The following is a 27,201-nucleotide window of genomic DNA, read 5'->3' on the forward strand; positions in this document are numbered from 1 at the left end:
TAGATGTGTGAACTGCATTTGGCTTATGCTGGCAATGATTTCTCCTGCAAGAAGGATAAGCAATCCTTCAAAGGTTAACCCAGTCTCTAGGGAAGGTGTGCTGATATCATTCTCAGTATCATTCCTGAATCAGAAAACACTACAAGTTTCGGCTGCATTTTTCTAGATGGGTTACCTCCTTAGAGGCTCAACTTGTTTAATTGCTCAGACTAAAGGCTAAAGTCCCCTTTGCCACTCAGTGTATCTCTGTTCTGTCTCTTTAACATCAAAATACAAGATCTTCTGAAAGAATAAAGATAAATATAAGCAAGCTGCCAATCCTGAAATGCCTGTGGAGCATCTTTAATTACAGCCTGAGGTCTCAGGAGGAGACTTGGGAGCACAGTTACTGCAAAGTCATTGGCCCATGGCATTTTCAATTAAAGCCTGTCAAGCCCAACAAGATGTGCTCAGATGGAAGGGGAATTACTAGCTATGTTCTTTGGAATGAAATAATCATACATTTTGGCATGGGATGGACATAAGGCCTGATCAGAGCCTATCAGAATGTATCATGCAGAGCTCTGAAAGTGATGGAAATTATGTTTCCAAATCTTTGGTGCAAGGTAAGGGTAAGGTTCTAAGAAGGGAAATCACAGTTAATTAAATGGGCTACAATACAGGTGATTTGATACCCTGGTTGAGGCTGAGATAAAGTTAATTTTCTTCTTAGTAGCTTGCAAAGTGCTGTGGTTTGGATTTAGTATGAGAATAATGTCAATAACACACTGATATTTTAGTTGTTGCTAATAGTACTTACTCTAAATCAAGGACTTTTCAGTGTCTCATGCTTTGCCAGCAAGCAGGTGCACAAGAAGCTGGAAGGGAGCATAACCCAAACACCTGAACTGGCCAAAGGGATATTCCATTCCAGGGAATGTCATACTCGGAATATAAACTCAGGGGCGGGGGGGGTAGTTGGCTGGGGTTTGTTGATGCTGCCTGGGAATGGTCTAGGCACTGGTCAGCATGCAGTGACTAATTGTATTGTGCATCGCTTGTTTTTCTTGGGTTTTATTCCCCTCTCTCTCTCTCTTCTTTTCATTACAATTAGTAGTAGAAGTAGTATTATATATACATATTTTTTTAATTATTAAACTATAAGTATCTCAACCCACAAAGTTTACCTTTTCTTAGCCCTTCTCCTCCCTGCTGTGGTGGGGGAGGCTGGGTGGAGTGAGCAAGCCGCTATATGGTGCTTAGTTGCCAGCTGGTGCTTAACCGTAACACTTGATGATGCAGAAAACAGAGAAGTCTGCAAGAGATACTCTCTTATTTGTGGTGGGACACTTCAGGCAGTCACAACAGGATAGGACATAGACTTACTTCTGTGAGTAAGCCTGAAAAGAGTAAGATCTGTAGCAATTTAGCTACCTCTCTAAAAAGAGAGTTGTGTATATAGAACATGATGGTGCTTAAAGGGAACACAAAACAAGCTTAACACCCCCCCCCGCGCCCACCCCCCCCCCCCCAAAAAAAAAAAGTAACAGGTTTTCCTGTCATGCTCAGAAAAAAAAAAGACATATCCAAGAAAACCTGGAAGCCCATTGAGCAGGCATAAGTGCCAAACAGACTGCAACAGCAAGGGGTATGCACCAAGATAAGGAAAAAGTCTCTCAAGAGCCCACCTGTTCCTGAAAGGTCAGAACATGACCTTTAATAGCAAAAGCTGCCACAGGTGTTTACTGTATGTTACTGGAGGTCTATCCAAAAACTAAGAAGAAAACCAGGAAGTTTTCTTAAACTTTGCAGGTTTAAGCCTGCAAAGTGCTCTATACATTGAAGAGGAGTTGAAGTACAAATGTGCCAGTTAACTGTAACCCATTTTTCCCCTAAGTTACCCAAAAATTAGTGGGAAGACAATCAGTGGAGGATGATGAGAAAAAGGCATCATAAACAGGAAAGGGTCAACATCCATTCATGCTGGGTTCAGTTACCAACAGTACAAAGATTCGTAGGCAGCTGAACCAAACATTTCATTTTAATTAGGACAGGTTTGCTTGCTGAAAGAGATTATTAGAACAGCAGGCCAAGTAGCCTCAATTATTTACTTACTAATAGGTCACTAAGTCTTGATTCTATCACATACACATTTCATGTGGCTAGTGGTGCTTGGACACTCCAGTTACAACCTCCTCTAGTAAATGAACCAGTGCTAAGGCATCAGCACTGAACTTAATTACCTAGTCCTTTTATTTGTTTGGACTGACCTTAGCAAAGCTTTTGTGCAGGTCAGCTCACATATCCCTAAACACCTCCTGATCTGAAGTTAGGGTAAGTACTGTCTCCAGGGGGCAGTTCAGGTGACATTACACTTTGTGGTGGACACTGGAAGAGTTTAATATGATGGGTACAGTGTATTGGCCTAGGGACTGGATAAGTAAGCCCTGTGCTGTTTTATTTATGGAGACAGATTCTGCCATTAAAGCTGAATCCAAAGACAGCAGATGGAATGACAGAGGAAGACAGATCATACCAAGAAACCACAAAGCCTAGAGAGTAACAGAGCTAACAGAAAGACAACTGTAACTAGTCAGAGACAAACAGAAGACTAAAGCAGACAGATTCCAGCCCAGGAGCAGGAGAATTCAGAGCTTTTGCCAGTCACTGAGCTGCCTTAGGCAGAAGGAGTTGGACTTATGAGAACCACAGAACGGTGCTTCTCCAGCCAGAGGCTGCACTTGGCCAGCACAACAGAGAAACTGCACAAGACACATCCTGTGGACTTAGCAAAAGGACACTGATAGACCATGAAAGGCTTATGGCATCTATTGGTTGAGATGTTGCCACAGAGACTTGGCACTGAGAGAAGCAAAGGCAGAAACAAATCTCCCCAAAAAACAGCAGCCAACCAAAAACTGGGACGAAGACCTACTAATAAAAGTCCCAACACAATATCTTGGTAAAGGCCAAATGACGATAGTCAACTATGAGCTGGGACAAAGTGACTGCTGGAAGTCAGTAAATACACAGATATTTCAAAATAACCTGGATATCACAGAGAAGGCAGAAAATTACAAAACTTCAGCAAAGGAAGCCGGACTGTAAAAACACAGCAAAAAAAGCAGCTCTTATGAAGCATGTCTATAAATAGATTTTTCAACTAAAGAGCTAAATTAGAGAAATATGGTGCAAAATTTATCACACCTGACTTCAAATATCAGCCATGCAGAAGTCTCCCATCCAACCAGGTTTTACTAAGCTGCCTACTGGAAAGAATATGCATGATTGGCCTCACTTATTTGAGACACCTGCTTTAGAATGACATGACTTGTGCCCTACTGGTACTTGTTTCTCTCCATTTCCAAGAAGGGAGTTTCAGTGATTAGCTCAGATGGAGACATCTGCATGTGGTCTCATAACTCCCAACCAGGGAGTCGTCTTGTGTTTTACCTCCCATTAAGCACCATGCAGGAGGTTGATTGCCGTTTTCATATGTGGAAGGCATTTTTTCCCAGACAGCTAAAGTGGCACACTACTATATGGGGTTCTTTTTCACATACTATCATGCAATCAGGAGGGCTGGCTTTGGGTTGATTTACAATAGTGGAATTGCCTCTTAGTGCAACTTCTTCATTCAAAGTGGTCTAGTGGAGGTCACTAAGTCAGTGGACTAAAATTTTGATCATGATTTGTACCAAGATTTAAAATGGTAAAGAGCTGCTCTGGCTCTGTCTTTAATAACAATTCTACCTCTCTTCTACATGCTGTATTCACCATCATAGGATGGATAATGGCTTCTCACAGAGTCCCTCAGCAGGGTGGAGGGCAAATTGACTCTTGGAATGCACTGATGCTGGTGAAATCTGCATGGGACAACATTCCTGGATAGTTTAGGATACCACAGGAAAGGCTTTAGCTTCAGCTATTAAGAATATCAGTTCTAAGTACAGTAGGGTGTCTAAGTCTCTTTTTCCTAACAGATTGTCAGCTGTACAATATTAATAAAACAGAGGAGCAACAATAACAGAAAATGAAGTTACATTAACCAAAAAAATGAGACAAGAGTATTACAAGTTAACAGTCCTTTACTACACCCACACCAAGTTCAAATGTTCACAAATGAAATGATGTGAAGTCAAGTGTGCTATTTTTAAAATATAACAGACTGATAAACCTTGAGCTAATACCCAAGGACAAAGCTGGTACTGAGTTACTGCACATTCCAATGAGGAATTAAATATTAATATAGAAGGCTAGTGGTAGTTTTTTACAGGTCTTGACATCATTGAATCTTGCAGTGGCAGCGCTAAGAGCCAGACCCTGTGCTTTTTGCTCACAGACCTCATGATAATTTCAAATGGAATCTTCCCTCTGTAAAGACTGAATAAAAATTGTAGGGCATGGGCCTTGCAGCATGGGAAACAGTGTTTTAAAAACTTGTGGAAGCTGCTAAGTCTGAGAAGTTTGCATTTAGAGCTTAAACTCAAATCTTCCTTCATAAATATAGTCAATACGCTGGTGTTTTCATATCCTAAGGAGAAACTTGATGTAACATTAGCCTTTCAATATTTTACAAGGCATGCTTAACCTCTTAATGTGTGCCATGCAAAGATTAAGAGGCAGTGTTATTACTTGCAAAATCACCTGCTATTTCCGGGAAACAGTCATTTGCTGGATCTGTCCTTGTCACTGGCATAAGTATAATGCTTTTAATAATCTCCCTTTGCCTAAGTGATGTGGTTGCATCAAAATGATGGATGTGCTATAGCTGGCAGAATTTTTTAAGATCTTCTCATTTCTATCTTGTTCTTCTGGTGCCATCTAGAGGTTTTATTCTTAGATTTACAAAACAGAAAATAAAGGGGTTTATTATATTTCAAAGTTTCCTTTAAAAACCGTCTGTGAGTTAACATCGCTTAGGGTGCTATTATCACTGAACCTCCGTCTCCATACAAGAGCAGATTAATGAAGTGAGTACAAGTTTTTGAGCTGTGAGATGCAAGTGAGCCTTATGGGCTGGAGAAAGATTTACACTAGAGGCAAATACTGTCATAAAAAAAAAAATCTTTTCCTCATAAAAAGCACCTGTAAATTTGCCTTAGGAGGAATTTTCATAGAACTTGTTTTCCAGAAAATAAACAGCAACATATCAAAGCAGCTTCAAAGGAAGCAGGTGCTTGGAGAAAAAGCAGCTTTTCCAGTCTTGTAGCAGAATGCCAACATGACAGGCACAGCCATGACTTTGGCCCATCAGCACAAGTGGCTGACATCTTATCTGCCTCCCATGACAAGTCGGCAATGCTCCATTTCACTCTAGCATTGCCTAGAAAAGCGCAACATGAAGCTCAGACAACACGAAACCCAACAGTGTGACAGAAAATCATTCTAATAGAAGCATTTCTTCTTAAAGGTAACAGAAACAGCTAATTTACTGTAATGGGCTCCTGGTTTTGTAGAAATAATAGACTAGATTCACTTCCAGTATAAATGAGTCAATTCCCTTGACGTCAGTGTGAACAGTCTGATTTGGCATCAGACCTTCTCCAGCAAATCTTACCTTCTTGTTTCCCCCCTTCAAAATGTTTATTAATTAAGCTAATGCTAGCACCAGGTCTATGGAGGGTGTGTGCAAATGCTAATATGCCTCACTGTTTATTCCATCTGAATTGATTACCACAGCATTGTGTTTGTCCTTCTAATATCCACCCAATTGTATTGCCCCTCGAGGCAACTAGATGCACATTCACTCTGAAAAGATAGTCTCTTTTAAGTAGAGTTGACCCAATTCATTTCCTAGCACTGATAACAAGATTTTAAAATGTGTACAAAGGAACTAAAGGTGCACTGAACACTGAAAAATGTGAAAGAGTTTCTAGGAAGTCCTTAGCCTTTTGAATACAATGTTCCTGTGAATGATAATTTCTGTACTTCAGCAGAGGATTAACTGTCATAATAAATTATTTCTGTTTGCCTGGAAGGAAGTAAGTGAAGCTTGCTTAACTAAGAAGGCCAGCTAAAGGTACAGCAGAGATGAGACTAACCTTGTCTCCTGTGCCCAAGGATACCTCTGAAAGGCTACCATAACATGCAATAATTTGATAGTGTCAGCTAAAATTAACCTGTGTACTGTAGAAGGAGATAAGAATAATATTAAATTCCTGCTGGTACTGATTTCGTATGCTGCAGAGACTGGCTCTGATGTTTTGTGAGCCTACCATAGTAAGCTTTGGAAAATCTTAAAGGCTTTTAATAAGAAACTAGAGTTAAAAAGAAAAAAAAAACGAAGAAGAAGAAAATTTGGGTTATTTTGTTGAGATACTTGCTGAAGTTCTATGACGACAGATTCATATAAAAATATATTTTCTTATTTTGATAGATATTTGGAGGATAAATCCTTGCTTTTCTTTGTGTTCTAAAATCTCCTAACTAAACTACTTTGTGGCCATATCATGTTCTTCTGTCTTTAACCCTCTTGGATGCTTTCATTCAATGACCAGCTGCAGAATGTGGTTTCATAGCCACAAGTTTCACCCAAAAGAAGCACTTTTCATCACTGTTTAATATAATTCCTGGCTGTTTATACTATACTTAAGCTCACTGTTCATTTGCTGTAGGTATGAAAATCTTTCAAAAAGCTTTTTATTTTAAATCAAACACCTTTTAATAAAGTGTGATTAAAGACTATTTCCGTTCTGGAGCTGGCCTGTTGTTTTTTTATCACGACTACTCAATGAATTGCAAAGGAGGCTTGCACTTTTACTTATTTGAGGAATTTGAAACTGCAGAGAATCCATCCTCATCATTACTTGTTCAAATCATCAGGTTTCTAAATAATTTATACTACCATTCCCTAAATCCTTCCTTCACTACTGAAAATTAAGATAAATTACAAGAAAGAGAGAAAACCTCTCAAATCTAGCATTTAACAAGACCATGTGAGAGTCAGGACACCTAGATCTGTTTACCCAGTCAGGCAAAGTTAAAAAAAAAAAAAAGATAAATAGAAGCAGCACTTCCAAATACAGGCCAAACTCAGCATTATTGCACTACCCTTGACACAGGTTCAAATCTCCAGGGACGAGGAGGAGGAAGCAGATTGCTGCTCTCCTGTCTCTGACATGAGTGCTCCAGCCTACTATATCTGACAGGTTGTAAATAGGTTTATTATTTAGTCTGCTTTTCTTCTTTCTCCAAAACAAAACAAAACAAAATAAAATTTGACTTAAGTCAATTTTTTGGCAAACAAAACAATGAAAGGTCTATGTCACTTAGGTGAAATTCAAGGAAAAAAAAAGAAAAAAGCACTGAGATTACATTTGTTCTGAAACTGTCCGTTTTCCTGGGGTTTTCTCAGTTTGCTGTGGAGAGAGGGTGGAATTCGGAACTATATTTCCCACACTTAAGCTCAGAAGCTGAGACTCAGAGTTAGAGACTCAGCACCAGCTTTCAGTCATGACCCCAAACACAAATTACAGACCCAATACTTGTGCCAAACACTTCCAGCCAATTTCTCCAATGAAGATTTTGCAGAGCACCATTTCTCCATGCTACCCCTCATTCAAGCTCCCCTGTCTCCCACAATGCTCCCTTTTGCTCCCTTTTCCTCTCATTTACCCTAGGGACTGGGAGAGTCTCAAGAGAGGAGGGCTGCATTCAATATGTTTGTGTCACAAGTATTACTTACTATTAGAACTCTTTGCTGAAAGCTGCTTAGCAAATAACGAAGGTTCATCTAGGTAGATAAGTGGACTTTTATTGAACAGGGAACTGGATCTGTGAAAGCCATCACTGCAAACACTCAATCACGTATCGTATGACAGACATGTAAGCAATCACACTGAATCCCATCTTACTTGAACTTTTCACGATAAGCATATATTGAAATTTTTGCCTAGCAGATCACTTCACTCATGGAAGAGTTTTCTTGTTCTTTTTAGTTAGAGGAGAATCAAAGACATAATTATCTGGAGTGACTGAGTTGTATACATATCCTTTGGTATCAGTTTAAGCTTGATCTGTATTGTAAAAAGTAAAATTAATGTCACAAGTGCCACCCAGTGTCTGTGATAAACCATATTTTGCATTCTTTATTGGAAGTCAATAGTCTTCATGCTACCAGCTGTGAAATTGTGCAATAAGCAATAATTAAACAATGAAAAAGAATAAACAGAACTAGTTAGATGTGTTTTGGAGAAATGAGTAGTAAAGGTGACTTTTAAAGTTTTATTAGCACAAAGCAAGAAAAGCAAAATACAAACATGTGACCTATGGCTGAGTGAGTAAACTGAACAGCTGTGAAAGTCTACTAAAGTCACACTATTGATAGAAGAACAGTAACACTACTAAATCAAGACTATTCACTAGACTTACAGGACCAGAGGTTTCAAAGTCAAAGGGACTATCCCTTAATATCTAACTGCAGTTCATTACCTTTAGTGATGGCACATTTGCTCTCAAAGGGTTGCTGTGTTGCTTTGCAGATGGTTGAGAAGTGTGAAAATAGAGGTTTACTTTAGGTTTGTGGAACTTACCATTGCATATGGGAACCTCTGGCAGGAATTTGGCTTTTTGCTATTTGCAGGTCCCAGCCTATTACATGTATTTAAAAATGAGATTGTTGTAGATGTGTACAGCACCACACCACAGCTACCTCCCTAAAGCAAACTCTTAAAAAGCTCAGTTTCCCTTTGGACATTATCAATGAATTCTGTGTGGAAATAGCTCAACTACAGCTCATGTATTCCATTTTGTTTGTCAAACACAGTGTCAAGCTCCACTTGTTATTAGATTTTCACTTGTCCTCAGGTTTGAGGACTTCTTCTGATGGTGGTATTGGCCTGGGTTTAGCAAGTTGGCCAGGCTTAATTTCAGGCATTTTTTCACCATGTCTGTACACACTCACAGTGACATCCACTGTTTCCCCACCATACTTGTTCTTGACATGGATGCTATATTTGCCTGAGTCTTCTGAGGTCACTCCCTTGATTGTTAAACTGGCATATTTCCCTTGTTCCAGTGAAAATGAGTAGTGCTCATCAATTTCAAAGGCCTTGTCATTCTTGAACCAAACAACTTCAGGGTCAGGATTTCCAAATACAGTACAGGTCAGATTCAGTGTCTAAGAGAGGAAAACAACATTAATGTTGAGATCAGTCAGTCAGATTTGTTTAACCAGAATATTCAGACACTTTTTATTTCTAGTTAATTAAACTATGTATAGCATGGTATCATGTTCTTGAAGACTGAAATTAGAGTTCCTAATATTTCTTTTTTCCTTTATTCAAACTTTCCACTGTCTCACCAGTGACTGCGATACAGTACTAGCCTCAGGGTTAAAGTGTCTGAAGATGGTAAGTTGCACAGTCATTGCAGTCCTGCTTGCAGGAGACTCCTGACAACCCATTAGCCTGACATGAGGTTCAGGCAATGATAGTTTTAAAAACATCCTTAAAGCTTTGCTGTACACAACAGGGGGGAAGACTAAGCAAATCTTTTCTGACCAAAGCCTCCTGAGGTTATTGCTTGAGATGATTAAAAAAAAAAATCACTGGACATCAATTCCAGGTGCTGCTGACTAGTAAAAGAGGAAATATTTCATGAAGAACAATTAATACATAAATGTTGGTAAATTGTTCTTAGAATCATAGAATGGTTTGGTTGGAAGGGACCTTAAAGATCACCCCCTACCATGGGAGGGAGACTCTCTACAAGCAGAGACACTTTCCACTATACAGAGTTCTCAAAGTCCTACCCAACCTGGCCATGTGTTACACACGTGTATAACATATTCAGAAAATAGCTGAAATTTCTTAATAGACATTCCTAGTAGCTTAGGTATTTTTCAAGGACTTAAATAAGATTTAAGGAGGTCATAAAATTTTCATGGTCAGTCTTCCAAATTTTTATAGGTTTACTGCTGAAACCCATTTTGACCACGCCTTCTGTATATGTAAGTAAACTTCACATACTTAGGTATAGTGATCACCTAATAAATGAAAGAATCATTTAAGAAGTTGCATTGATTACTTTAGTGCCTACTTTGTTCACCTTTCTGGAAACTCCTTCTGCCCAAAATTCGGCCCTAGATAATTAAGTCACCTTAAGACATTCACATATGCAACACTGTGTTAGAAAACAAACAAAAATACATAATTAACAACTCAAAACTAATAATTTCTACCAGAATTCCTCCTTACATTCCCTCTACATTCCCCTTCAGGCTTCACCAAATCCTGAGGGAGCTGAGAAAGTCCGAGTTCATATGTGCATGTTTTGAGCAATGTTTTTCTTGATTGGTGATGACTGAATAGGTGTGATATAATTCAGAGTAAAAATAAAACAGGAAGAAATTTTAAGTGATCAAAAGCACCATATGTTCACAAATAGAAGAGAGTCTTGCATACTAAATGCCTCCAAAGTCAGAAAGAATGTTGAAGGAATATTTACACACTCTGGGTACAACCTAGTGAAAAGCTAAATCTGTGAGTATTCTTGAAAAAATTATATCATGTGGGAGGTAAAGTCAATTAATAGCATATAGGAATCAGCCTTACTATAAAATATTTAAAGGAGTAATGATGCAAACTAAAAAATAAAATTTTGGGAAAATAACCTACTACCTACTAGTGTGGGTTTAATTCTTTCTGTCCTTTCTGTAACATGGGCAACATTTAATTATTATTGCTTTGAAAAGTTACCTCATTTAAGAGCACTTAATAATTAACTCATAATAATTAATCAAGTCTTAATAAGTTATTATTAAAACTTAGTAGAGAACACATATATTACACAATAATTTTAGATAATTTGGATCTGTTGTGATCTATTAAATTTTAGATCTGACCTAAAATCAAATTATTCTCCTACTGTTTTCAGCTTCTATAAAATCATCTGCATTCCCTCCCCTTTTGCCATCAAAGTAAACCTCCCACCACTCAGCATCGACTCACTAACAAAAACTGTCCTTACCTTCCCATCCATTATAGTAACGACATCAGGCAAACCACCAATGACTTTACCACGATCTAGGAGTTAAAGAAAAATATGGGGACTGTGTGAAGTTTACCTCTCAAAACCACTCATATCTTAATGATTTTACAACTTAATATGAGTCACAGCTTTTTTTTTTCTTTCTTTCTTTTTTTTGAGTTACCTTTAAAAAAACATAATGCAACTTTTGTAATATTTTGTGGTGGGAGTTTTAAGTACTGTAAGATCCCCAAAGATTTTTTTTAGCAGAGATTGTGCTATACCATTCTAAACTTAAGCACATAACAACCTTTAAGCTACTGCTGACCTTGACAGTTTGTGCTTTGGGCCCAAAGCAAAGTGAGGAGGCTGTTTTTAGCATCTTGGTGGTATCTAAGATCTAAGGAAAATTTGTTCTGCCGCTGTCTTTGTGGGCAGAAGCATCCTGTCATTATCAGGGGAATTGATATAATTTCCAGCACTCCTACAGTCCCTATCAGTAACAAGCTTCCCCACCGTCTAGGTCTCAGCAAGCAGTGCACAATAGGCATCAGCAGGCAATTTTTTACTTAACAGATAGATACCAATATTCAGTATTATCAGCAGCTTTCAGAGTGAACACCTCCTTGTATGACACACAAGTCACACTTTGTCGAACTTCTGCAGATGCAGGAAGATACAATGGAGACTTGAAAAATATGCAAAGCTTTCAGTTGATTTCCATTGGAATCAAAGATAACTAAATCCACAAAATACTATTATTTTTGGAGTATTTTTTGCTAGCAGAGGATTTTTGCAAGCAGAGGATTTTTGCAGCCACAGAACTCAGTAAGTTGTGGCAGCGTATCATGATGGATGCCTTAAAAAGAACACTAGGCTACATCGTAGAACACCTATGATATAAAGTAAAATAAACTTACTCTTCTCAGCAAAAGCAGCTGCCCTATAGTTTTTGAGGAAAAAAAGAGAAATATATAATGTTATTGATGAAATTAGTAATGAAATTTTTTTTTTTAAGTAAAGACACTATTGTTGCAGCATTAAAATGCAAGAGATGTAGCACTTACTTGAGTCGCTGGAATTCTGCAACTGCATCATCAAAAGCTGTAACAAAACAATTGAGAGGGTTATTGTCTATCAACATAACTTGCACTTGGGGCTCAGTACAAACTTTTAAACACATACCCATGTTACAGCTCTCTTAAAACCCATACAGAGTCACACATTAGTGCAGTGGGAAAACCAGACCCCTGAAACCCAATGCAACTGGTGCTGAAACTAGATACAAGACTAAAAAGGTCATAACATTTATAAGACTGAACTACAGCTGATTCTGATCAAAAACTATCTGTTTTTAATGTAATTCCTCTGACTATTGCCAGTAAAATATGCATAATCTATGAAAAGGCACCGTATAAATCTGGTATTATAAATATACCTTGCCCAGACAGATCAAGTGTCCGTTTGTAGGATTCCTTGTCACCAAAGATTTCAAAGGTGTAGTTTCCCTTATCCTTTTCTGTGGGTTCCTGTATCTGCAGCCACGCAATATCTTCTCCTCCTCCAATCTTCATCTTTTCCCCTGAAGAAATCTTAGATTCCCTGGAAAAAAGATGAATAGAGATGAGTTTGAACATCTTTTCCTGTATATTCTCCATAGGTAATAATCCATAAAAAGTTACAAAGGATAACATACTATTCCAAAACTACAGATAGATTGTAACTAATGGGAGAAATTTCCTGGAAGACTCTTTGCTTCCAACAGGGGGTAAGAAACACTTTGAAACCATTAGCTTGAGTTTTCATTTCAAAGATTCATTTGTTCACCCTCTTCTCATTCTACTTCTCTCCACATACACAGCTGTTTTTACATCTACATGCACATACATGACTCTATGTGAAAGTGTTTAGAGTTCCGTACACTTCATACACAGTAACATAGAATACATCAGAATAGTAAACCTGAGGCAGATCACCTTTTCTGATGATAAAAAACATCTTTTGTCTTTCATTAACTTCAAAAGCTCAGTTAAGAAAAGAATAAAACATTTGTCTAGAATTCCTCTGATATCGAGTCAAAATACACCTTTGGGTTTTTAAAAACAAAACAAGAAAATTGCTAAACTTTAGATAAGTAATAAAAAGCACTTTAAAAACAGTGGCATTATACTGACTTATCATCACTTCCTAGTTAAGAATAAAAGAAATGCCCTATGGATTCAGATCAGGGGTCTTCCGATCCACAATCTGTCATGAGGAGTGGAAACAGAATCAGATACTTAATGAGAGCATGCAAACCAAACCCCTTTCAATGGTTCAAAGAGAACTTTCCTCTTTCATTCATTAACTAAAGAAATATTTCTTTTCATTCTTCCTCCCCAAGCATCTTTAGCTGGATTTTTTAATAGATTAAGTCAGTTTTAGCTTCTCCTTGATCATTCATTTTAATTGCCCAGATAGAGCTGATTTGGATTCATAGCTAGAGAGTTACTTTGATGGAGGAAAGGTATATTTATGATTTTGCTTTCTATAAGACAACTACATGGAGTTCAGCCTACCAAATTAGATTCCTGGATAGAAACTGCTATATATTACAAAATACTGCATGTAATATTCCCCACTGTGCCACAAGTGGATGATGAATACTAAGTTTAGGATTTTTATTCTATTCTCTGCTATGCAAGACAGTGTAAAATTCAAAGCTAGCTTGAAATTCCCATTAAAAAAAAAAAAAAAATCATGGTTCGTGTAGCCTTTCAATTTTTCCAGGAAAAAATTTGCTATAATTACATTTAAACAAACAGGGAAGTTTGAAGAGGCTGGGAAAGGTTAGTTGGTTGGTTTAGTCTTTGTTTTAGCTTTAACAGTTCTGATTATAATCATTGTATTCACTGAAGAATTTAAATTTTATTTGTTCAGAATATTTGTTCACTGATCTTCAAGAAAATCAATGCATAAGACATTATAAAATCTGAAATATTTGGGGAAGAGGGGGAGTCTATGTAAATATAAATACACACACTGATATTTTCATATTAGCCATGTAGAATTCTTTAGTTTTATATTTCTATGAAATGGATGGTGGAATGGACTAAGTCACTTTTAAAACTCAAGTAGATATAGTAAACGGCAGAGGCAAAAATTTTTTTCTTTTCCTTTCTATCATACTAGAACCACACTTACGAAAGAGGGAACAGAACTTAATAAATACAAAGTCTGAGGAATAAATACAGCTTCACATCCTTGCAAGAGTGTTCTTGACCTCCTTTAACCTGGTGATCATTGACACTTTATATTCCTATCTGATAGAAGGTAAGGGCTGGACAGCATTGCATATCTAGGATATCATACTGATAAACCAGCCTTTCCTGTCAAAGTCTGAGCTTTTCACTGTGTGTCATCTTCACAGACCATCAAGGAATCTGATAGTTGAAACCACCTAAAGAGTTTTTAAATCCTTTCAAACATTATCTGCAGCTTCAAACAAGCAAGGACCAAACTGACATAGTAAAGCATGTGGACACAAATTTAACTGTAAATACAGAGTTTGAATGTGCCAGTGCACAGATGATTAGACTGTATCCAAAGTCAAAGATTAATGTAACATGAAGGTGGAAAACTATAAGGAACTTTACAGTTCTTTTTGGCCTTGTTCTCAGCTCTGAGGACTATACCTGAAGTATTCTGTGCCTCATTGAATATCTTTTCAGAGAGGACTATCAACATTAAAATATTTTGGGTTACTTATGACTGTATCAGTTTGAAAAAAATTAACTTAATACAGGCTTTTATTACACTGTGGAACATATCCTTGATATTCACCTAGTACTAGAGGAGAGTTTCATCCACTTTAAGAAAAGGGTAGCCCTAAAAAGGAAACTATGCCCAAATATTTTGCTATCTTTTAGTCAACCAATGGAAGACAAACAGTCTCATGTTGAATGAGAGAACACAGTACTGTAGATAGCTTTTTTTCCTGTCTGTTACAACCCTCCTGATTGCTGTTGGACAAATCTGTTAATATTTCTATCATATGTACTATCTATGTTAAAAATAATATAATGTGCTGGAAAGAGAAATTGATTAATGCAGTCCAGTTACTAAATGAATGCCACAGAATAATAAACAGTAAATCATAAAGACAGCATTTTCTCAAGCAAAATTGAAAAAGTATTCTTATCTACCTGTGACACCAGCTGACTTTCATTTCCTCATTGTAGTATTTCAAGAAACACTGGAGCCTTATTCCTTCCTCATTGCAAAGGATCTTCAGTGGAGAGGCTGACTTACCTACACAGAATAGAATATGTGTGGATCAAACGGAAGAGATAGTGGAATGAACAGGAGGAAACAGTCTAATGGACTATATGTACTGTCAGGATCTTGGCCAGGATTCTCAAGTACCACAGAGACAACTGTCATACCTCTCAAGGGACATCAGCTAATTTATATTAGGTGAAAGTTCAGTATGAATTTATGGTTTTATTGTCACATAAAGGTATTATGACTAGCAAGACCCATTGTGAAATAATAATAAGCTAGTCATATAATTGCTATAAAACAGTAGTGTAATGATTCTAATTGCATAAAAATTTTATACTTGTGCAAACCCTGTTCTTTCAGTGAAATGACTCCCAGCTTCTCACTGGGAACACAGTCAGAGTCTCATTCTCTCTATATCAAGGTTCACTTACTAATGGGAATTAGAAAATTATTGCTACAACACTGTCACAGTATCTAAACCAAACAAGCCAGGTGGAATAATACTTTGTTCTCTTTTAATAGTGTCCATTAGCAAGGTCAACTGCCTATTCAGAAACTTAATAACATGTCCATAATAATATAACCATCATGACTCTCACAGATTTACTACTTAAAATAAAAATATTCTTCCTCAGCCTCAGATGACTTCAACATAAAGCCTACATGAAAATTCAAGACAGCATTTACTTACCACTTGCTCCACTCAATGCCAGAATTATATCATCATAAACTGCAGAGAGGAAAAAAAAAGGGAAGAAAATGTACCATCAAAATTCAGTCAGAATATAGCTCTGTTATGTTCAGTATAATTAAAGCAATATGGGAAATCTTCATATCCTTAAGCAAAGAAAACCATTAAAATTGCAACAGGTGTACAGAATAAATTGGAAACTGTCTGTGTACAGAATATGAATTCTGTGCTGTGTCACTCAGTATCTCTGCCTTTTGTGGAGTCAACTGTCTGCTGTCAAATCTTTGTCTCTGTATCCCTTAGGCCAGGAAAAAAAAATCACTAAAACTGGATAGTTCACATTTAAAGAATAGTGTAGGGGAAAAAGCAATTATCACATTCTAGGTGAAACAGGTTTCACCTGCTCCCTTTATGATGACATTTGACAAATGTAAAATCCTTTAAAAGCAAGTAAAATAAACTAGGTATCATATCAAGCTTTAGAAGAAATATCACAGAGCTGATGAGTTTGCAGGAGAGAACCCTGGAGACAATTGTAGAAAAGTGGGGAACTCTTTCATAGCAGAAGAATTATATTCAGTGACACTACATAAAATGGAAAGAAAGGGAAAGAAGCACCATAATCTGAAGAATGCATGGTTAAGACTGAAGGATGTATATTCTAGGCTGAGGAATTTTTATGAGTAAGGAAGACAAAAAAATGCATGGAGTTCAGAAAATACTACTTATATATTTGTTCTATATTGATCTGTATATACACATTTTTTCTCTGTTAAAATAAATTGTGATTCAGTTCCATAACTCTTTGCAATCTCCATTGTGCTTCTACTGACACATTGACATGAAAACATGAATTTCATACTGCATATACATTACATTATGGATGTCTGAGAAGGTAGGGTTGTGTTAACCATAATGTCTAAATGAGATTTGGTTTTTTTCTGAAAGAATTAATTACATCAATTACATTAATGGGCAAAGAATTTATGTAGAGGAAAAATGCCTGGGAGATTATCAACTGATAATACAGCATTTTGTGGTAAACCACAGCTGAGCCTGATATTCATCTTTTCCTCTTAGTTCAGGTACTTCCATGATCTGCTGAAAAAGAATGTTAAGATCTTTGGCAAACTTAGTTAACTTTTTAATATGTCTTTCTTCTTCTACTGGGAGCTTGAAAATATATTCATTGATGGGTCAAATGCCTACATGCAGGTGGGATGAATACAGGTTCACTTAGGCCTGGTTGTTGGGACCCACATAAAGAAGCCTAAGCAAAGTTAAGTAAAATTCACTCATGCTGGCAACAGATCAGTCTTTGCTATAGACTCAGAATCACAGAATATTCTGAGTTTGAAGGAACCCACAAATATCATGAAGTCCAACCCTTAAGTGAATGGCCCCTACAGGGATCAAAGTCACAACTTTGGCATTATTAACATCATGCTCTAACTTACTGAGCTAATCTCCGGGCCAAAGCAAAATAACTTTTTTTTATATTAAAAAAAATTTAAATATACACAGAATTACAGCATCTCAATATGATGTCTGATGTCATACAAAACCTTTTTAAATTCCATCATGGGTGTATTTCAGACTACATTCTCGTATTTGCATTTATCTTCATTTGAATGTCAGTGCACACTGAGCTTGAAGTTACCTGCCCCATAGAATATGCAGTCTTCCCCATTCATGATGAACTTCTCTGTTTATCTTTTCTGTTTCCACCATTTAGGATACACATTGTTTGGTTTTGCTGGTTGACATTTTCAAAGCCTTCTGGATGCACAGAAGTCCAGGATACTGTGATATTCTGAATTCTCTAAATAGACATTTAACTCTATATTTCCAACACAGCACAGTTTTGCCATACCTGAAGTATAGTCACTGGAAGCCCTGACCATGTGAGGGAGCCCTCCTGGACCTTTTGCTTATTCCAGTGATCGGGATACACACACACACGCACACACAAATCCATAGACTAAGGGAATGGTATCGGCGTGTATATCAAAGGACAGGAAGGGAGAAGTTGATTATTGAGAACATATTGCCTGGTGGTCTAGTGGTAAAGGCGCTGCGCTATCACCGCCGAGGCCCGGGTTCGATTCCCGGTCAGGGCCACTCCTGGGCAGGTGGGGCTCGTTAGCCCTTAAAGGCAACCCACCTACATCCTAAGGACCTCGCTGCCACCGTCCAAGCTCGCTTGGCCCCGGCAGATGAACCTTAGGATTAAAGGGTGGGCTCAGTTCCGCGCACACTGTGTCTCACCTAAAAAATCCAATGCGCAGGCTGGAAGGTGTAAAGACCTTCCCCGGATCTTCGCTCGCGAAGACTGGCCATTAAAAAAAAATTGCATAGTGTGGGATCTGAGCTTAACAAAAAATGTATGTAAGAAGGGATGGAAATTGTACTGGTTTTGGCTGGGATAGAGTTAATTTTCATCATAGGAGCTTGTACTGTGCTGTTTGTGTGGCTTAGTGACTAAAGCAGTGTTGATAATACAGGGATGTTTCAGCTAATGCTGAGCAGTGCTTGCACAGCGTGAAAGCCTTTTATTTCTTCTCCTCAGACTGCCTGTCCAGGAGGAGGCTGCGGGTGCACAAGAACTCAGAAGGGGACACAGGCAAGACAGCTGACCCCAACTGATCCAAGGGACATTTCATACCACATGACACTAAATTGCTTACATAAAGCTGGGGGAAGAAGAATGAAGTGGGGAATGTTTGGAGTGATGGCATTTGTCTTCCCAAGTCACTGTTACGTGTGATGGAGCCCAGCTTTACTGAATATGGATGAACACCTACCTGCCCATGGGAAGCGGTGAATGAATTCATTGTTTTGTTTGCCTGCATACACAGCTTTTGCTTTACTTATTAAACTCTCTTTAGCTCAACCCAGGAGTTCTCCCACTTTTCCCGTTCCAATTCTCTCCCCTATCCCACTGAAGGGGAGTGAGTGAGAAGCTGCATGGGGCTGAGCTGCCAGCTGACGCTAACCCACAAAACAGCTTTATGATTTTAGAATCAAAATCACTTTCAGTCCCCACTGACAGTCCCACTTCAACATATTCAGCACTTTGTTGCCTTAGGTTTTTTTGTGGACATTAAAGCTTAGCAAATTTGAGAGAGAGCTATCTCACATAAAATAGAGTGTTTGTCTGATTAGAAACATACTTCGTCTCCTGCCTGTCAGAGTGCTAGAGATTAATCATTACAATGCCCAGTGTCACCCCTCCTAGACTGCTGATCTGCAGTTTGGGTCTGTGTAACATAAAAAGAGAAATTAAATGCAAAGAACAACAAAAATATTTGTTAACATGGCATTTTCAAGGATAGATCTTTGACATCTCTTGAGAACATGTGAAGATCATTATTCCATTATAGTAAATTGAATGTTACCTTTTCCTGTTAATTCAAGAGAAGATACATCATGACCTCTATCATCTGATAGTGTTGCCTTATAAACTCCTTCATCTTTGCGAGACAGCTACAGGGGAAACACAAAATGTTTACTGACAAACTTCATAGTAGTACTAGATTTGCTCAACCCCTGCATAACTTTCTAAATAAAAAAGCATACATTTTACTGCCTTCTGGAAAAATAATCTTAAAGAAATGAGATGGAAACCTGTTCTTTTTTTTTTTTTTTTAATGGAGCTGTATTTAGTTCTTAAACCTAAAATATCTTCTGATTTCTGTTCAATTGCCTCAAGAAACCATGTTGGGTTTTTTGGTTCCAAAAAGGTAACCAGGATTGATAATGGTCAGTAGAAATTACAAGCAGTATAGTAAAATGTAACAGAGCATAACTTCAACCCACACAAACTTCAGAAATGCGATTTTTCTTCTACCAAAATGAATACTTTTTTGAATTATGAAAAGAATAACAGATCTGTATCTTATAATTGTCCAAATCAACCCTTTCATACTGCTTTCATTCAAGCAGTAACTGTAGTCAAATTATATCTATGCTAAGTAAATAATTAATTCATGACCCTTGGAGAGTTTACATTCTAAAATCTACCACAGTGATGCTGCATTAAAGAGAGTCAGGGGTTTTGATGGTTTTATTTTAGGTTATTGTAAAACCTGAAGGAAAATATATAAACAATTATATAGAGATTGGAGATTATTTAATTCTTGGATTTACACAAATCCACTAATAAGTAAACCATAACACAAGTATCATATTGAATGACAAGTAACAAGAACAATCCTAGACAAGAAGAAACTACCCTCCCAAAAAAAAGTTAACTCAAGAAAAATGAAGCCACTGGAAAGTCAGTATCCTCTTGCAAGTGAAATGAAGGAAGGAAATTAGAGGAATATGAAGCCATTAAATAAAATAAATAAATCAATTAGATGGAATGCACATTATGCTGAAAGCAGAAAATCTCAGTCTGGGGAGGTTTTTGTCACTTGACAAAGGCAGTGACTGTGTAAGCTGAGGTTTCAGACATAAGCTGGATTATCCTGTTTGCATAAATTTTAAGAAGCCATATACTTCAAATTTATTCATTTTAGGCAATAAAACTGAAACACTGTCAAAAATTAGGTGCTTGAGCAAATTGAAAAATTAAGGAGCAATAAGAAAGAACAAGATAGAGTTCACCTAAGGACTCTGAAGAAACTTAAGTATGAACTGTCTGAACTGATTACAAAAATAGATATGTTGTACAAGCACCAGCTAATTGAAGGGTAGAAAATATGTGTTGTGGTTTTTTTAGCTGTTCATAGAACTCATGGCTGTTTTAATGCTTGCCTGGCAAATCTATACTATGTCAATCAGCAACTGTCATTTCTAATCAGCAGGTGATACTGTACCTTGGGAATACTGAGGTGACATTCTCCCTTCTGCAGGTCAGGCAATTCCTCAACCTCAACCCCAGAACCATCCTTATACCACTTGAAATCAGTCTCCTTCTTTACGTTTGCAACCTGTACAACAAAAAAGGCATGTAAGCCTGTCTATGTCCTGAGGAAAGATATCACACTGCAGGTAGTCACACAAGTACTTTCAATATAAGAAGTAGTTTTTTTATAACACATGTTAAAGAAAGCTAAGTAAAAACCAATTTCAACCAAGTCCTACTAAGCAAATCTTAGTCCTCTGGTATTTCTTTGCAGCACAGTATACAGTTTACAGTTTCAGAGCCCTGTAAAATCCCTGAAGAAAATCTTGTCAATTTCTTCCCTTAAATGGTTTTGCATCCTTGCTCTGTGGTTGTAGTTTGTCTACAGATAGCTGTGACAAGTATCTTTGAAATTAGAGCTGCTGAACTCTCCTTTATCATTTTGTATTTGCCATGTGACTCCAGAGAGCTGTAACACAGAACTTGGGCCCTATCTTAGACAGTCTTGGGCCAATTTGGAGATTTATCCCAGCTACCTAAGCAATGTCTCTCATGGCTAAACTGCAAAAAACAACTGAAATTACTATTCTGAGAGCAGCTGAAACTACAAAATTGCAAGCTGCAACAAGAATCCTTTTTTTTTTTTACTTACTACATTGTGTCCTATGGGACTTACAAAGATCCGAGGAATCCTACAAATTGCAGTCTCCCCCAACACAAAGGGGCTTAACAACATAGTGCAAATGCTTGAAAGCCAGAATTTTGCTGTACTAGCAACAACTCATCTAAACAATGCATAAATATACTATAGTTATACCTCAAGGATCGTTGTAATTTTGAAATAGAAATTGTGTATTGCATAAGCTTAAAATCTCACTTGATAAATTACCTCAAACTTTAAATTTAAAGAAGCTAAAAGTGCAGATATTTTTAGACACCCTGGCAATATATAAATTTTATTTTTTCCCTCACTTTCAAAAACACTGTGGTTTATTTGATGTCACTATCCCCATACCCTTCTAAAAAACACAAAGTACATTGGTATTTTCATGTGTAGCCTGAATTCCCAGGCAGCATGGTTTTGGTAGAAGGACAGAGTTGGCAAGACATTTCTCAGTCCCCAGGCAGTTACTTTAAAAAGGCTCCTTAAAAAAAATGTAAAAATCTGAACAAATGGATAGAGGGCAGCCTAGAAGTTAATACAGATCTGCAGTAGTTTTCAACTGGCTTGCTTGGAGGGAAAAAAGTGTGCCAGGTTCCAATCCTTTCACATTAGAGAAGTCATTCCATAGATGAACAGCTCTGTGAAAGTGACTCTTAGAGTCTTTCTTAGAGTCTTAGGGATGACTAAATAAATAGGAGGGTCTCCTGTTCTGATTCCTAGACATCTCTATGAAACATGCTCAAATTAATCACATCTATTGCTGCTTAATTACCAGTTTGGTTGCTATGGATCTCTGACAGAGTATTTGAGATCACAACCTGGCCCAAAGTGATGATTTGCTTGAGAAAAGTGAGCAGCATTTTACATTTACCAGTGACCACAAAGTGGCTGTTCCTGTAGTCCTATGACATGAGCAGCAATTTTATTTGAACAAAGCCTGAAGGAACAAGCCTTTAAAGCTTTTCAACAATTTTTCATCAAAGACTGTTAGCACTCAATCTGACAATAAATAGACTGAGTTTTAGACATATGCAATTTGCAGTGCTGTCGTTACTTCATGTTGACATTTACTGAGAAAAGTTACCTTTTCGCTGTTTAGCCACACACCAAAAGTCTTGCTTTTAACAGACACAGTACAAATAAGAGCCAAGGTTACGCAAGAGCAGGTAGCTTCTAAATGTTCTGAAATTTAGATTTACTAGAAGAAACCTGACAATAGTTGCTGGCAAGTGAGGAAAAATAAACACAAAGTAAAAAGCAAAAAGCAAACACCATCAAATTGTCATTCAAATGGACAACCATGTCCCACTGGCATTGAGGGGCTACAATGCCGAGAACATGGTCATCCATCCCAGCTAATTTGGAATTCAATACTAGTAAGTCAATTAAAAGTCAATCAGGTCCAGTCACATACAAAATAAGTGGTATCTGAGGTAAGAATTGATATACTTTTTTTATAACACAATCCACTTTTATTTGTTGTTATTGTTATGGGCCTGGATCATGCAGTCAGTCCTCTGCCCTACACAAGCTTCCATTTGACATGGTTTCCTAACTGCCCTATGTCATGCCTTTAAGAAAACCAAGGCAAAATGCCCTCTCTTACGGGTACTTCCCTTACATTATCCCAGGCTCTTACAAGAGGTAAAAAAACCCTTGACAATTGCTTTTGCAAAGGAGCACTAAACAGAGTCTGGAAGAGACCTGGGGCAAGTGCTGTGACATGTCCTGGGGACGCAGAGATGGTTTCTTGACTACTTTTGTTATCACAGAAATAGCCCAGCATGGCCACTCTTCAAACTTTTATGTCAGGTATCTGGAGTCTGAAGGACAAATCCATGCTTTGTTGTTCAAACTCTTCCTGTGTACAAATATCAGTTAAACAGCCATAAACAACAGTACCATGTGAACCTAATGGCCAGTCACATACTAACAGTAACAAAAATTTTAAGGTCAATAGCATAGTTAAAGTGATGAGTGTGCAAACATCCCACATCCTAGATTTAATTTACATAAAATGTTCTGACCTTGTGAAGAAAAAGCACACTGGTGAAAAGCAAATAATCAGATGCTCAGCCTTTCCCAGCTTCAGTGGTATAAACAGGCTCAACAGTCAATGAAATGAAGGATAATTTCAGATTAATTTGTAGCGAATTAACACTAGTATAACTGGTTCAGCAACATTTAATTCCCCATGTGAATGAAAGGATAAGCAGGGTTCATGCCTGAGGCAAATGCATGTGGAGATTAGAAAGTACTCCAGCTATGCAGCTTAGTACCAGCAAAGGTACCATGTTAGCTAATGAGTGTTGAGCCCTAGGATGTGGGCACACAGAATGGCAGCTTCACCTCTCAGGTCAGTTCTGATGGGAATAACTTGAGGTTAAAGGTCTCCTAATTAGTGAGCAGAAAAAAAAAATCTCACAAATGTTCATGTAAATTGCTCATAATAAATGATTCAAGTTAGTCTAATTAAAAGCCAAAAGTTATTCAAAAGAAGAGGAGAAAATTAATATAAAAGAGACCACACTACAGGAAAAGAGAATTAAGAAGATTTTGATGCCTGTTGAATTCAATTAACTTAGTTATTCAGACCTCTAATTAGTCACTCTAGAAGAGCAACAAAAATGAAAATATATCAGTTCAGAAAGGCATATAAAGGTGTTTATAGCAAAATTTATGCTGAATTGCACCTTATCATTACTTAAGATTCAAAAGTCATTAGCCAAATACAATAAAAAACCATGCTTTATAACTTTAGTTCTAGAAACCTTTGTTGCATATTTGGTTACAGTTGATTAAATAACAGATGCTTTGTTAGAGAAACCTCTAAATCAGAAAATGGTAAGGAAAAATTTTGAAATGGCTTTTCATGGCTATTTTTTGAGGAAGGAAGAAGGACTGGTAAAGGATGTTTATTTTGTCTAAATTATTTTTATGGTTCATAATTATTATTAAGATTTGGATCACCTACTAATACATTTAGAAATGTCTTTTTGTTTTTTTGTTTGTTTAATGAACACTATTGATGAAGAACAGTCTGTTGGAAACTTTCGTATTGCTAAATAATTAAAATAATTTTAAATAATTTAAAAATAATAAAAAATAATTAAAATCATTTTTAAAATTTCCTAGGAAACTTCTTATTTAAAAAATATCTAAATCTTTCCTCACATTTTCCTACTTAATTTTTTAATCAACATATTCTAACAAATAATTTCAAGTATATTTTCTTACCTTACAAGAAAGTAAAACTTCACATTCCTCTGTAACCTCCCAATACAAAAACTCTGAGAAGTGAGGACCTATAAAACAAAATTGTTATAAAGCAATGACGTAGAATGAAGAGTATCAGAGAGATCCAGTGAAAGGAAGAAAAATTATGACAATTATAACATCCTTACACCAGAAAAAGTGAATTCCTGAACTATTCATGCACTCGAAGGAAAATTCTGAAGTAAGATTTTATCATACTGACCCAGGCATCTACACTACAGCTTAGGAAGCTGAGTTTCATCTCTGTTTGTATGTCATGTAGTATTTCAACATGTAAAATGGTGAGTGACACAAGTTAGTTCACTAAATACATTTGTTCCAAATTGCCAACTAGGTAGAAGAAAGAAACAAAGTGGCTACAAACAAGTGTACAATTTACTTAATGCAAAAGCAACTGGAGAATAAACAAAAGTATCCAAACACCCTATTAAATGCTCAAAGCCAAAATCCCATGCCAGGCATTATTTGTTCAAATACCATAAAGTTTTAAAATGTATTAAACATTACAAGCAAAACAGGAAATATTCCTTTTCTCTGCTAAGGTTCCAATCCTGCAAAGAAATATATCCTGATGAAAATTTGCTGACATACACAGCCTTTTTGAAGTTATTGTGTTTACTCATCTCAGTAAATGTCAATGTTTTAATGTTTGCAGGATTAGGGCCCATAATTGCAATATCCAGACCTGGGAAGTAACAAAGTCTCCAACTTTCACTTAAATCATTGAAAACTGAAAGATCTTGTGAGAAAATCTTACTTAAGTTATTTAGAATAAATGTTTTTAATTATTATTGTTACTTTCATCCTAATAGCCATGTGCTTACAAGTTAAAATTACAAACTAGAGCTCAAACTCATTTTTTTAAGGATTTCACAGTGATAGAATTCTGAATTAGATATGCAATAGTAACTCTTTCATTCAGCTGCAAATGATACTGATAACAATTATAGAACAAACTCTACAATTGTATAACAACTATGCAACAAATATACATCTAGTTCCTGGAATTTTACCTGGACAGAAACCACATGGTCAAGTTTTTAATCTTTCTTGTGTGGTACTACTTTTCTTGGCTGTCTACTCTTCTGTCAATTACATTAAACAGATAATTTGTATGCTTAAAACTAAATGCTTAATAAATGATTGGTTGCATCAGAGCCTACAGTAGGTACATTTCTGTATCGAGCAAAGATAACCTCTTGTGAGGGCTCCCACTCTATTTCTCTACTTAGTTAAGGTTCTGTCACACATTGACAATATTGGAAAATAAGATCCACTAAGGGTTCAAGCGTCTTCTCAAGCGTCTTCTCAAGCGTCTTCTTAAACTGTACAATATACTCATCTTCTAATGAAGAATGGAAGCTGTAAGCACTTAGTACTTACCAGAAATTAATCATTAGCTGCAAACTAGGCCTAGAGTCACCAATCTACTCTGTCTTACCTTGCTTTCTGAGAAATTCCTTTCGTTGGAGCTCAGACTCAGCCAATACTGCCTTGAATGCTAAATTTTAGAAGAGGTGAATGAAATATAAGTTAGTCACAAAATTACTCAAAGAATACTTGAAGTTCTCTTCTTCATCAAAGTTTCAATGTTTCAGTGAACATACCGTCTCCAATGAGAACTAATGAGGACTGGTTCTTGGCCTTTCCATCTTGAATCTGTACTGTGTAGGTACCTTCATTGTCAATTGTAAATTTTTCCATCACCATTTCTATAATGCCATTTGAACGGTCACAATTTATTTTATGCCTCTGAAATAAACAAATAATAACTTTAACACAGTCTTAAGTTACTTAAGATTCCCATCAAATTAATTACGTTTAATATTCCTAACTCCACACTCAAGCTTTTCTGTGTCCTTTTAATTGTAAACTGTGGAAACTGATGTGCTTGTATTTACTGTTGTACAACAAGATCCCAGTGGTAACACAAATCTCTGTGCAGCTGCAGCTGGTTTGGATTTGAAAGCAATAGTTTATGGCACTATGCATGTTTGAAGAAGAGCCTGTACAGCCAGCCTTTAGCTGCATTACAGTTTCCAGTTCAACAAGGGGATTTGCTAGGCTGAAGCTCTATTCCTAACAGAGTCCAGAAATAACTGGAAATACTATGCTTGTAGACACAAATGTGGATCTTCAAATAAATCCATCACATTAAATCCAAAAAGTCATTACTACTAAGTATCCAAGACATACATAGTAACTCAATAGGGGATCTTATTTTCTCACTAAAAACAAAAATGTTTTTTAGGAAGAGTATAATGATTTTCTCATTTAATGTTAGGTGTGATTTTCAAAGAAGGACAAAGTGAAAGACCATGAGGAAAGTAACTTGACCAAAACCAACAAAGCTTTTGGGAACTGAAAAGGGTCAACCAAGTCCAGCAAAAGAGTGGTAGAATTCTGTCAGAACGTATAGTTACCCACTAAAGTGTGCACAGAACACTCAAAATACCAAATATTGACTTGAATTCAAAGTTAAATGCACTTTACACTGTTTGTGTC

The 27,201-nt window shown here is 36.9% G+C and overlaps 1 protein-coding gene across 5 annotated transcripts in view; it reads right to left on the reverse strand.

Annotated features, from left to right (window-relative positions):
• Positions 1-8,042: 8,042 nt before the first annotated feature.
• The window catches only part of MYOM2 (myomesin 2), a 97,406-nt gene continuing 78,247 nt past the window's right edge, over positions 8,043-27,201 (reverse strand). For all 5 annotated transcript variants that reach the window (XM_050315429.1, XM_050315428.1, XM_050315431.1 and 2 more), the window contains 12 exons: positions 26,304-26,448; positions 26,138-26,197; positions 24,658-24,725; positions 20,728-20,841; positions 19,303-19,390; positions 15,905-15,943; positions 15,135-15,240; positions 12,389-12,552; positions 12,018-12,054; positions 11,871-11,893; positions 10,951-11,006; positions 8,043-9,100 (listed from right to left, as the gene is read on the reverse strand). In XM_050315429.1, coding sequence (XP_050171386.1) covers positions 8,774-9,100; positions 10,951-11,006; positions 11,871-11,893; positions 12,018-12,054; positions 12,389-12,552; positions 15,135-15,240; positions 15,905-15,943; positions 19,303-19,390; positions 20,728-20,841; positions 24,658-24,725; positions 26,138-26,197; positions 26,304-26,448 — 1,227 coding nt within the window. In that variant the 3' untranslated portion in view covers positions 8,043-8,773. The remainder of the gene's footprint in view (positions 9,101-10,950; positions 11,007-11,870; positions 11,894-12,017; positions 12,055-12,388; positions 12,553-15,134; positions 15,241-15,904; positions 15,944-19,302; positions 19,391-20,727; positions 20,842-24,657; positions 24,726-26,137; positions 26,198-26,303; positions 26,449-27,201) is intronic.

This window comes from Myiozetetes cayanensis, unplaced genomic scaffold (genome assembly GCF_022539395.1).
Source record: "Myiozetetes cayanensis isolate MyiCay16 unplaced genomic scaffold, myiCay2020 scf2-11, whole genome shotgun sequence".
Classification (NCBI taxonomy): domain Eukaryota; kingdom Metazoa; phylum Chordata; class Aves; order Passeriformes; family Tyrannidae; genus Myiozetetes; species Myiozetetes cayanensis.